Below are 13,329 nucleotides of genomic sequence, written 5' to 3'. Positions count from 1 at the left end.
ATGCCTGCCAGCCTTCCCTGTCGTCTGCTCCCAATGTGGCTGCAGCCACATTCAGAGCAGGGGAAGGGCTGGGTGGGCACGGTCAGGAGCTTTTGCAGCACAGTAATCCACAGAAGTGGCCACACTGGCACCAACCAGAAGCAGGCAGGAATATGAAGCAGCAAAAGCCCTCATGAAAAGAGCTAACACATAAACTTTCTTTCTTCAAACCACAGGGGTAGTGGCACAAAATGGATACTTATTAGCTCACTGCTGACATTCCACTCAACTTCTATCTGGGATGAATCTCTTACCAAGCACAGTGACACAATATCCAGTAGTACAATGCACTTGAGGATGACTTGAGAAAAATAATGATTTCTGGTATGGGCAGAACCTGCCCGCCCTCGAACCCACCTGCCTGCACCCACATGCTCCCAGTAAGGCCACAACTCTTGAATTAAACAGTGTTCTTAATGCTTCATTTACAAAAATTGTCAATTTTGAAAGCTCAGAAAGTGTTCTTAATGCTTCATATACAAAACTGTCAATCTTGAAACACCTCTTCTTAATCTATCTGCTTCTAACATTGTGTTAACGACACCATTCATGGATATGCAATGTCCCGGCACTTCAAAACTTGCCTTTTTTTTTTTTTACTCTTTTCTTCGACTTTCTTTGGAAGGAGCCAATTTGGCAGTCTTTCAGCCTTCGGTTCAGTCTTTCTATAACAGAGTGACATATTCATACACATAGATAATTGAACAAGATTACAGATTATCTATGGCAAAAAGAAAAATACGATGACGAGGTTCATAAGGTACAGAGGGAATAACAAGTACCTGTATGCTAAACAGATGCATTAAAACGGTGCACCTCCATTCATTATTTCAAAATATGACTCATTCGTTACAGCTACATTAATATATGAAAAGTTTTACAACCCTAGGACAGAAAAGTCTTGGAAGTTACTCACGCCTAAACTCTCCCTCCCACCATTCATCACTCGTTTGTCTGGTTTTCATTCACACTACTACTCCTCTCAAAAAACTTCACCGCAGTGTCCAGCACATTCCTCTCATACTCCTGTCTACTAAAAGAACTCTGGAGGTGACTCTCTACTGCATGAAGGAGGTGATCCAAGAGTCAATCTTCCATTATAAGACCAACAGATATACCGGTGCTTGTAACATACATTATAATACAGAGAATTCATGACTGTCCACCACCTTGCTTAATATTCTAACATCAGTCCCCCCCCCCCCCCTATGTGTGTGCTTCTAAGTGATTGTTCTGCAGCTGCTACAACCCTACATATAAGTTTCCACATTAAACATCCATCCCTGTTGAAATATAACTCACTATTCCTTGCTGATGCCTTGCTTGCACCCAGCCACTCCTCCACTGGGGATGGCCACAAAAATCTCCTTAATTTTATTGACTGAAATCAAAGTAACTATAATAAAGGACTAGCACCAAACCATTAGATTAAAAGCAAAGATGAACCTCCCTAAGGGACATCAGTGAGAACACAGTATAAATAACTGCCCGAGCCAGCCACGAGAAGGATGTAGCAGCAGCAACAACGGCTAACGCATTATTCATCTTTCTGAGTATCCAAAATACATCCTTTTGTTTTGCTTTCTTTTCGGCATAAAATTAACAAACATTCTTGTGGTCAGTCTGTTACCAGATGCTTCACACTGTATGTACAGTGTACATCATTTCCTTACATACTGAATCAAGGTAATTCACCTTAGCATGTTTTATTCCAACAACACTTTCCTTCATGTACCGAAATGTATAGGACAGTACTTTAAAACTATACACTTTACTCGCAAAATTCGATCTCACTCATGTAATACAGTATTAGTCTCCTCAATGCAAAATAAAATTGTCACAGGGTAGCAAGAATACACCAAGGTCTCGCATAACACATATGTCAAACTGTACTGCAGTTTTATAACCCACCTAATATAAGCGTTGATTCTTTCCACCAGATATGCAGCACGTAAAAATGTAACGTTCTGCCAGAGAAGCAACAAATAAAAACATAATTCTTTCTGCCAGAGACAAGGAAGGCAGAAATGGGGCTCTTACTGCCAGACGCAGCAGGTAACAAAGTGATTCTTTCTATTACAGACGTGGCAGACAAAAACACGATTCTTTCTGACAAAGATGAGGACGGTAAAAACATTATTCTTTCCAGCAGAGAAACGGCCAGTAAAGATGTGATTCCACTAGACATACGGCAAGTATAAAAGTGTAATTCCTTCCACCAGAGACGTAGTCAGGCACACCTGTATGCGCTTGTTTACACAGACATTGTTGGAGCACGTTTTCAAAGCTTGGTAACAACGCTATGTTTGGGCAGTCATTGTGTAGACAATTCATGTTGCTGTCAAACATGTACTTCCTGAGCACAGCATCATTAGCAGGCTTTGAATACATGCCCCGACAGTGATCGTGTAAGTGACCCCTAACAAGGCTTGAGCTGGGCATAACAACTCCAGACTACTGTAGTCAACTCGTGTGTGTGTGTGTGTGTGTGTGTGTGTGTGTGTGTGTGTGTGTGTGTGTGTGTGTGTGTGTGTGTGTGTGTGTGTGTGTGTGTGTGTGTGTGTGTGTGTGTGTGTGTGTGTGTGTGTGTGTATACAATACATTTTTATAATATTCATGTTGGCAAAGTGCACAGGGTATTAAAAAAAAAAAGGGGGGGGGTGACAGAGTAGTCTGGCGCATGTAGGCCATTCCTCGTTCTTCCATAACGTAGTTTTCTGTAATGCGGAAACCTGGTAGTTAAATGGTTGGTGCATTACTTGAGGCCTTGGTGTACTAAAACATGTGTGTCCTCTGGTGAGTGGAACGGAACACCATGGGGTGGAATGTGTGGTCATCCTACATACCATATTACAGAGTGTAGTCAGCACTGAGGGAGACAAGCACTTCCAAACATACTTGGACAAAATGACCGTCAAATACTAGGGGCTTGCCTCTCCCTTTGCAGTCACAGATTAATTCCCTCAAATACGGGACACTCTTTTTTTATTCGTCCTACCTTCAGATGATCTTATTCAGCTTAGGAGAAACTTTTCATACTGGAGGGGGCAGATATGCTTTTATTCACCCCTTTGCTATGAGTTTAAGTGTGATAATCTGGATGATGCAGTGGTCTTGTATTCAACAAAAATGAGTGAATAACCCACCACAGGCACAAAGGCCTATGGTACGGAGATGAGCAACTCGGCTATGTGCCTCATGGCGTCAGTCCCCACCTTTACGTTTACTGTACAGGATGAGTCCCTGAAGCTGAATTAGACCATCCTCTGGTCTGACAAGGTTAATAATACGTTCCGATATTTCTTCCCTTCTATCCAAGTCTATCATCAGAGGGTTCATAACGCTCTCGCCCACACTAATGTTGGGGAAGACGAAACTAATTATACATACTGTAGTTTTCTTTCATCCAGTTGTAGAAAGGAAACTGTGTGGTGTTGTTAAGGATGAGGCAAGGGAGATACATGCCAATGAGAGGAATGGGAAGGAGGAGGGTCAGAAGTGAATGAAGGATACAGAGCTACTAGGGATACAAAAGCTACAGGAAAACAAATTTAAAATTATTATATAGAAAGGATATTCTCAAACATGAAGCTAAAAACTAAGTTACAAGGGGTGAGAAAGGGACGGTATAAAATGTTATCATTGACTTTATATTGCAGTGACTACGCCAGTAAATTTATATTGGTTGTCTTAAGTACTGTGCTTGCGTCCACTTAGACATTTCAGAACGGTCGCGAGAGTGTGTGAGAGTAAGAAGCTAGGGACAAAGTCCAAACCATTCGTAACTGGAAATATCCCTGACTCTTCAATGCATCTGAATATCAAAGCTGAATTTAGAAAGTGCACCTCTGTGGAATCATACTGATTCCATCTGGAGTACCACTGAACGTATGCCAAACATATTCCGGACGAATTCTATAGGTCTCTACACTGCTCTTTTCAAACTGCTTAATGAAAATTAGGCTATACTGTGACTTTTGGTGAAACTGCCATTTGAACACGATTAAAAACTTTCAATGTATTTGAATCTCTGTACACATATGTTACACAAGCATATACAACGTATTCAATGATTTTTTGTAACCTACCTCAGCACATTCTATTAGGAATATCCCTGATTTGGATACTGAAAGGATATCTCTAACCCCCATCCCACACAAGAGGGAGAGAACATGACATATTTTGGCTCCTCTTTTCTTTTCTTTTCCTTTGTTGACAAGCTACGGCATCAATGACCTACGTTACAAGGACAATTTGTTGTCGCAGACAGCCACGGATTCTTGGAATTTCCTTTTGACAGTTTATAGACCTTACCTTACCGACTCAATCGGATACGTTTATGTGAAGCTACAGAACACGGTGAATGTTTATGGCGTATCCGATACAACCAGGATTCCGGGGGCTTGAATGATGAGTGAATGGAAGCGTGGCCCATTGGATTGGGCAAATTTGGCTGTCTGGACAATGCTGCTCCTCACCCTGCCCTAGAGTGGGAATGGAGGTCCAGATGATGATGATGATGATGATGATGATGATGATGATGACCTACCAACTTTTTTGTTTGTAAATACTGGTTGCAAAAAAAATATTAACCACAATGAATACAGTAACCTGTTAACAAGAGCTTGACTGGAAAAGAGGGGACAGAGTGACAAGTGACAGGTGATGGCGGGCACAGGTGGCGGCTGTGAGCAAATGCAGTGACCAATCAGACTGAAGAAGAGAAGAGGTGCATGAACCAATCAAGAGATATGGTCACGTGGTGCCACACTAGGTTGTAGCCAGTGACAGTGTCTGTTTTGGGTCATGTGATACCTATGAAAGCAGCTGCATCCCCTCAACTTCTGAATTCAAATCAGGTAAAAACTGGCTGTTGTTTGCAGTGGCTGCAACTACCATCACAGGACATTTATAAAAAAATAACATTATGAAAAAGACGATGCAGTTCTTGATCACAGAGACTGTCGTCCCAGTACCACAGCCTTTGACATCGAAACAATAACAAATACTGTAATGAAATTTGAGGATTGTTTCTGAACGTGATGAGGTGGTTAACATCTGGGGGCTCTGGGAGGCATAACCCTCCCAGGTAGGATAACACTGTTTTTTCTGGTGTTTTTTGTTATTTGATCAATTTTTGCCTTCCTTCTTTCGTAAATCAACCATTTCAGCCATGCTACCCCACCAATCTCCCATTATCATCCAGGGGGAACAGAGGGTATAACTCGAAAATAGTTGATTCGCTTTAGTTATGATGGTCAAAATCGAACGAATCACAACAAATAACACCAGAAGAAAATATACTGTCATATGTAAAATCCATGGTTGTCCCAAACAACAAACTGACCAGTTTCTGCACTCATAAACCTGACTAAATTCTTCTGCAATCCTAAGATAATGGGCAGAGACTTCTCATACAACCCTGACATAAGGGGCAGATACACTTCTAATACAATTCTGATACAGATAGACTTTTTATGAACCCCTGATACAATGGGCAGAATGTTACATGGATCTGGTCGGATTCACGATCTTACAATATATTCTCAGTCGTTACTAAAATTTCTTGTGTAGGGAGAAGAACAGAGTACTGAATCTTCCTCATGTCTCTCACTCTTCCTTCGAAACCAAATCTTATGAGTGGTGTACATGTATTATCACATGGTATTTCTGTCACCCACTGGACGACATTCTTGGTGGCATAGGAGGCTTCGTAGTACTTCTTTCTTGACAATTTAAGTCTGATACAACCAAACATTCTCTTGCATGCTACTTATGTCGTTCTAATATCAATACGGTTTGAGTCAATAGCATACAAGAGTATACTGGGGTGTGATGTGCAAAATAAGTAGCTGAGGTGGAGCTATTACAAAATCTCCAAAGCTAGTTTTAATATAGCACTAAATCCTGAGTTTCAAGTCTGTACACACTACATATAGGACGGATGTGCACAGTAGTACACAACACCGAGGTGCACGGACAACACAAGCGTAACACAGACAATCACTGCAGCACAGATGAGCACAGAGGGGTGGGATGGCAGTGAGAAGGGGAGAAAAGATTGGAGAGATAGAGCCTACAGTAGCTTTGTCTCACATTAATATGGACTCGTTTATGGCTACAGTGAAGGAAAAAGAGCTTACACTAGCTCTGTTGCACATTACAAAGGAGTGTTTAAGGCTACAATGCAGTTATTCTACCAGCAAGCAGCATAAGTAGGGGGACTTAAAAGCTACCGACTAAATCTCTCAGGGTTCCTACGACCAAATGTCTTTAGATTACATTATACTATCATGAATGAGGCTTTTGGTTAAACATTATCCCCATTTTTCATTTGGGAGACATGAATACAAAACCTTTACATTGCTGTTAGGAAACGTACTAACTGTATTTATAATTTATAGTGTTACATGAACTTCAGTAGGTTCTTAAGATCATACTGCACAAAGAGTTCCCATAATTTTTCATCAAACTGTTTAACACTGTACTGAAAAGGATGTGAATAACCAAAATCCTCGTCAGTTTAATCACAGGTTAGAGACAAGCATAATTAGATCTTGCATAATAAGGTAGTTAACTTAGGATGGTTAGGTCAGTAGTTAAGTGAATGACAAGGGGAAGTTAGGAGGAAAGGACGACGATGCAAATGGACGTCAAGTGTTCAAAGACAGCAAAAGACAGAGTTTGAAGAAAAAAACAATTGTGGTGAAGAAGACAAACAGAAGGTAATAGGAGAGGATGCTGTTGCAAAAAGAGGTCAATCCTGTTAAAGAAGACAGTGAAGAGAAGGCATGAAAGGCTATGAGGAAGAAGCTGAGATGGCAAGGGTTGATCTAGGAAGAGAATCAAGAAACGGTATAAAAGAGAAAGTGTAATAAAGAAGACAAGGAGAAGTTAGGGGATGAGGACAATGATGCAAAAATGCCAAGGAAGAAAGAGTCAAGAAAGGTATGAAGAAAAGGTGATGGGTTATACAATAAATAGAATACAAAATGAATGACGATGCAAAAGTAAGCCAAAAAATAACACTGAAGAAAAGATTTGAAGATTTGAGATAAGGATATGAGGTCGTAAGTACAAAGGTTGGAGAAAATTAAGGAAGACAATCAAGAAGAAATGAGAGACGATGACGAGGAAGAAAATGGGAGGTTAGGGGAGGAAATGATGATACAAAAGAAAGTCAAAAGTGTTAAGAGACAGAGAGTGATGAGAAGGTGTGTAGAATAAGGGACTGGTCATTGGCTACAAATAATATACTTCATAGAAAAAAAATAAATAAATAAATAAATAGTGCATGCAGATAAAAAAAAAAAAATGTCTATGGCTAACTAAAACTAGAATGACGGCCCAACCAGAGGATATGAATAACCAAAAAAATGCGAGTCCTTCATCCACTAAAAAAAAGTATGTCAAAATTAGATAACTGAAACAGACAAACTGGCAATGAAAACCGAGACCCACAAGAATATAACATAAATGACCTAACAAAACGTCCAGAAGAAGGAAGAGATGCAGGAGGAGGTGGAGAAGGAGGAGGAGGAGGAGGTGGAGAAGGAAGAACAGTAGGGAGTGGAGAAGGAAGAGGAGGAGGAGGTGGAGAAGGAGGAGGAGAAAAAAGACAGAAGACAAAAAATGAAAACTACAAAAGAGAGAGGATGAAAGGGAAGAAGCCAAAAGTATTGGAAAGAGGATGAAGAAAACGAGAGAAGAAGGATGGAAAATATATGAAGTGGAACAGAAAAGAGGTGGAGTAAGATGTGGAGAAGAAAATGATGTTCACATGAGAAGAAAATAAAATCTGAAAAATGACTGAGTGAAAAAAGGTGGTAAAGAAGAGGAGAAACACAAGACTTCAGAAACTGGAGGGAAGAAGAGACAGAAGATTAAGAAAATGGGAAAAAAAATTAATGAAGAAAATGGAAACGAAAAAAAGGAAAAAAAAAATAGGAGGAAGAGGGTGTGGATGGGAAAATGAGGAGGAAGACGAAGATAAAAAAGGGGGATATTAAACGGATGGTAGAGAAGAGGAGGATGAGGAAAGAGGAAACTGAAATGGAGAAAAAAGAAGAGTAAGAGAAGTGGGTGGAACTTTGGATGAGAACGAGAGATGAAGTCGAAAGAGATGAACTGGGGAAGAAGATAAAAATGATGACGATAATGAAAAGGACAAGAGAGAGAGAGAGAGAAACTAAGGAAGAGCATGGGGAAGATGAAGAGAAGAGAAGGGGAAACAAGATAACAACGAGCGGGATTGCGGATAAGGATGAGGACGAACAAGAGCAAAACAAAGATGAAAATTATGGTGACGAGGAAATGGAGGAAGACGATTACTGAGATGAACTTTCCTGGGCAAGATGAGGAGGAGGAGAAAAAGATAACAGGAGTGGAACTGAGGATGATAATAAACAGGACGAAATGGGTGGGGGTGAAGAAAAGGAAAATGAAGTAAATGAGGAAAACATGAAGCAGGGGAAGAGGAAGATTAAAGAGGTGAAGCAACTTTTCTGAAGAAGATGAAAAGGAGAAAAGAAAAATAAAGAGTGGACATGAGGAGGAGGATGAACATGACAAACAGGAGGGAAAGGGAAAATGAAGAGGAAAATCAGGAAGAGGAGGAAGAGAAAATGGAGGGGAAATGCGGAGAAACAGGGAGAGATATACATGTACAGAAAGAATGGAAAAGCAGAGAGAGGAGCTGCTGATGAACGAGCTTTAACATGGGGATGAGGAAAAAGAAGAAAGGGAAGAAGAAAGGGAGAAGGGGTAGGAGGTGAAAAATGAGGAAGAGGAGAGAAGCTGAGAAGATGAAATGGAAGAAGAGGCAGGAGGAGGAAAATGAGGAAGACGAGAAAAAGATAGACGAGAAAAAGAAAGAAGAAGAAGATTATAGAGATGAACTAACTTTTCCCAGCTTCTGCGGGAGGATGGACTTTAACATGGGGCTGCTGGAACTGCTGGTACTGTTGTTGTTGCTGTTGTAAGTGTTGCATTTGCTGTTGTTGCTGTTGGTGGTGTAATTGTTTCTGTTGGTGTTGCTGTTGTTGCTGCTGCTGTTGCTGCTGTTGTTGCTGCTGCTGCTGCTGTAGGAGTTTTTGTTGGTAGTGTTGCTGTATCTGCTGGAGCTTTTGTTGCTGTAAGGTCATGTACTGCTGATTGTTTTTGGTTGTGGGTTTCATGGCTCCTGCGCGCTCTGCAAGGTGATGGGGAGGGGGGCCGGCAGGGCAAAAAAAGAAAAAAAAAATTCACCACATTAGTCCAGCACACACGCATCCCCATATTTACCAAACCATCCACATCATTTCTACAAAACCGCCCATAATCTTGCACGTACAGGTTGGTCCTTATTCTCGATGGTATCAGAGACTTCGCAGCACTTCTTCCATAGCAATTTATTTTGCCTCATACTGTATACCTTAATATCCCCTTTTTGTAATGTTTATGGACATCCTTTGCTAATACTGACATTACTGAAATCACTTTATCTGTTAACATGCGAGAGAATATTAAAGAGTAACTGGCAAAATACGCAGCTTTGGAAGAGATGATACAAAAGCTCCCTAAATGAGAATATGACTCACAGACACAACTCTTTACTACAGACCAAACTGGTAATCCTTTATGAGACACCAACATAACCTTCCTTGGCAACTCAATCCTCTAAGTGATGCGTAGTTTGGGAGTTTATCCTGCCTAACTCCTGGTAACACTCCCAGGAAAAGGGGTCAAGGAATTAAAGTGATCTGAAGATCTGGCATGAGCTAAAATCTCTTTAACTTTTTCCACTCCTCTTATATGTAGTAAAAATTTCAGATAATGTCCATGTGATACGATACTTGAAATTAGCAAGTTTTTGTAAAATCACAATACTACATTTTATTATTTTCCATATCTCTTATGTGCAATATAAGCTTCAAATACTCTTTACGTGGCACAGTACTTGCAGTTCGAATGTTCAAGTTGCCAGTGAGAATTCAAAAAAAGCAATGTTTTCAAGGGTTCATACAACATGACAAGAACATATTCATGGGACACTAGCAGAGGAATTTCACAGAGCGAAACTGTAACACCAGACCACTTTATTTAAGTAGATGGAAAACTGCCAGCACTCCTAGGGTTAAGAACCTCATGATATTAAACTTCACTCTCACACGACTGAAGGAACTGTGAACAGATTTACATTTCAACCGACATGCAAACAGCTTCCTCTTCTTGCATGTTTGCAGGAAGCCATTCCCCTTTCGCTTTGTCTTGTAATTCAACCAACATGCAGTTTCTTTTTCTATGTGTAAGTCTCCAGCCATTCGCCTTTCAGTTAGTCTTGGGAGTTAAAATTCAACACAAGAAGCAGCCAGTAAGCAGTTCATCAGTTTAAGGCCAGAATAAAATCAAGTCCAAGTCAGCGTAAAATCATCTTGGTGTTACTTTGAATAAGTTAGAATCTTCAAGCCTATGGTGTTAGTCTCACTTAAAGTAATATCATCAGGGTGTTAATCCATGCTAGGACAAAATCATTAAACTTACGGTGCCAGCTCGAATTAAGTTAAACTCATGATGGTGTTAGTTCAAGTTAGTTCAAGGTCAACAGCCATTTTTTTAAACGTAAACTTTTGGTCGATAAACTTAAGGCGTTAATCACAATCAATTTATGCTTGTCAAGAAACTTTTCGTCAATATTCTTTTTGTAACATTGCAGATTTTCGTGGTTAGAGGAAGATCAAACTCACGGTGTTAATCAGTTAGTTTAAGCCTGACAACAAATCTTTTCTATCGGTATAGTTATATTACCAACAGTTTGGATTAATGTCATTAGGATAAACTAAAAAAAAATGATGGGGTTTTATCAGAATTAGTTCATCTGACTCCAAACCTTTCTGGTCAGTAAAGTCAGATCATAAACACTGCAATGTTAGTCAGATTCAGTTCAAGCTCGACAACGAACCTTTTCTGTTGACATGTTTTTACCTAAGCTTTCGGACCTCCTGATCGGATGTGGATGCGGATGGCTGCGGTACTTGCTGTGTATTCGGTTAATCTCGCCGAAGAGTTTGTCCCTGCGCCTCAACGCACAAGCATCACCACGGTCTCTTGTAGTGGTGGTAGATCGGAGTGAGTATGCGCGACGGGGTGGTGGACCGGGGCGAGGCGGTGGGGGTGGGGGCGGCGTTGGGTCCTTGACTATCAGCTCTGCGTGGATTCTTGGAGTTATTAAGAGTCACTGGGTGGGGTGAGGAGGAAAAGATGGGGAGAGAACGAGCTGTCTGGGCAAGGACGAGAAAAAGGGGCAAAGGGAGGTGTCTGGGGAAGACGGGAGTCATACGAAGTGTCTGTGTGGGGAAAGCGAGCTTAAAGGGAAGGGGTGTCTTGGCATGGGAGGGAAAAGAAGCAGAGGGAGGAAAAATGGGTGGTCTCTGGGTGGGTGCATCTTGGCAGCGGGGAGGGTAGAAAAGAGAAGACTGAATGGTAGAGCTGGTAGGGTTAAGAAGTCTATGTACTGGAGATCTGGTAGGCGGGGAGCCTTGTGGATGGGCAGCTGGTAAGTCAGGGGATGATGATCTACTTTTGAGGTAGGGAGGCCTGACAGCTCAAGCTGCATGAGGTGTAAAGAGAGAGATGCTTGGTGGGTTAGGCAACAGGTGGTGTAAGGTCTAGATGGATAACTTGTCAGGTCTAGAGGTGGAAAGATTGGTCGCACAGGAGATGGTGGTGAAGGAATGGAAAGGGTAATGACAGGGGATGGTGGTGATGGATTGGAAAGGTTTGTGGGACAGCAGATAGTGGTGTACAGCAGACTGGAACGGATGATAGGAAAAGGGATGATGATCTAGGGGTGGAGGAATGACAGGAATGGGGATGCTGATCCAGTGATGGAAGGGTTGATAGGACAAAGGATGAAGGTCTATGGATGGAACAGTTGGTCTTCAAAGTGCTGGTACTGAAGGTGCTGGAAGATATATCAGTTGCCAATAATGACGTGGTAGGGGATTTTATTTGCTTCTTGTTGGCTCAACACTTATATACTAAAGAACGGACTGTCGTATTAATACTTAGTATGCAACTTGTATGCCACTCCATTCCATAGCTAAAACGTACAACTGTGAAGAATGGTATTCAGACAGCTTCAATCAACTGTACTCTACAGCCATAAAATATAATTATAATCTTCCACTATACAATACACAAATTACAGTAATTGCATTCGGGTCCACGCCATTGACCGAGGGCCTGAACATTCGATCCTACCCAGTGGCCACTGAATATGTTAGGAAAGGCACCCAGCTGCAGAGGGCTACACACTCTCACATAATCTTTTAAACTGAGGTATGCCTTATCCCCTAAAGGAAGGAAGTGCACAGCACCTTTCTTTTGTTTTCCGTATGTATAAAATTTGGGAAACAGTGATCGTAATTACTACTAAAATATCTCACATACGCTTCTTAAAAATCGTTGCCGTCGTCAACTATAAGCTAGTTTATGGCAAATGTCAGTCAGCCAGTATCTTCAGATTCAAACACCCACAAATTCAGTTATGAAGAGTCTGGTGCGACCACATCCCGTTATAATCACGGGGCACATACACACACATTCAACAGGAATATACTTTCATTAGTGCCAGTGTTGGTAGAGAGTGGCAAGACATATTTTGTAACTTAAGAAGTTACAGCACCTGAAGTCCGGCATGATGAGGACAAAAGCTTCTTGGGTCACTGCCTGTGGGAATATCAGCCTCATAAATACTATATTATGCTGACTGCCACACCTGTTTCCTTTCGCTCACAAATGACAAGAGAATTTCATAACATCATTCACTGCCAACAGTGCTTATCTAGCATCATTAATAATAGTATCATGTTACATATATATGCAGTGTAAATACAAGCTTACTGCTATGGGTTTGGTATCTTCACATAAGAGGCAATGACAACTTAAGGGACAGAAAAACAGGGACACACCATGGGAGTAAATTACTAAATCAATTTGATTTTAAAACTTTACTTGCTCAGTGAAATGAGAACTAGCTATAAGAGAGCAAAATTAATATACAAGTATGGGCGAAGTTACACATTTTTACATTTCCTGAAACATGAGGTCTCATTTGCCTAACACTAAGCATTTAGTATTTTCTGTACTAAACTAACCTCTATTAAGCCATATTTTGAAAATCCTAACACATATAATACTGGTAGAAAAAAAAAAACACCTGAGGCTAAACATTATCCTTCCATTCACTACAGGCAACACCAAATGAGCTGTGTCATCAAGAACTCCACCACAGCAAATAAAAAGAAAGTT

The 13,329-nt window shown here is 40.9% G+C and overlaps 1 protein-coding gene across 2 annotated transcripts in view; it reads right to left on the bottom strand.

The window, feature by feature from the left end:
- sif (guanine nucleotide exchange factor still life) overlaps nucleotides 1–13,329 on the bottom strand; it is a 945,217-nt gene that overhangs the window by 468,635 nt on the left and 463,253 nt on the right. The window contains exon 9 of one of the 2 annotated variants that reach the window (XM_080278922.1): nucleotides 11,002–11,223. In XM_080278922.1, the coding sequence (XP_080135048.1) occupies nucleotides 11,002–11,223 (222 nt within the window). Of the gene's footprint in view, nucleotides 1–8,941; nucleotides 9,230–11,001; nucleotides 11,224–13,329 lie in introns of both variants that reach the window. The other variant, XM_080278921.1, reaches the window with a different exon arrangement.

This window comes from Coenobita brevimanus, chromosome 76 (assembly GCF_032717465.1).
Source record: "Coenobita brevimanus isolate Jiangsu-jjx chromosome 76, ASM3271746v2, whole genome shotgun sequence".
NCBI classification, from domain to species: domain Eukaryota; kingdom Metazoa; phylum Arthropoda; class Malacostraca; order Decapoda; family Coenobitidae; genus Coenobita; species Coenobita brevimanus.
This window is presented reverse-complemented; position numbering and strand designations above follow the sequence as displayed.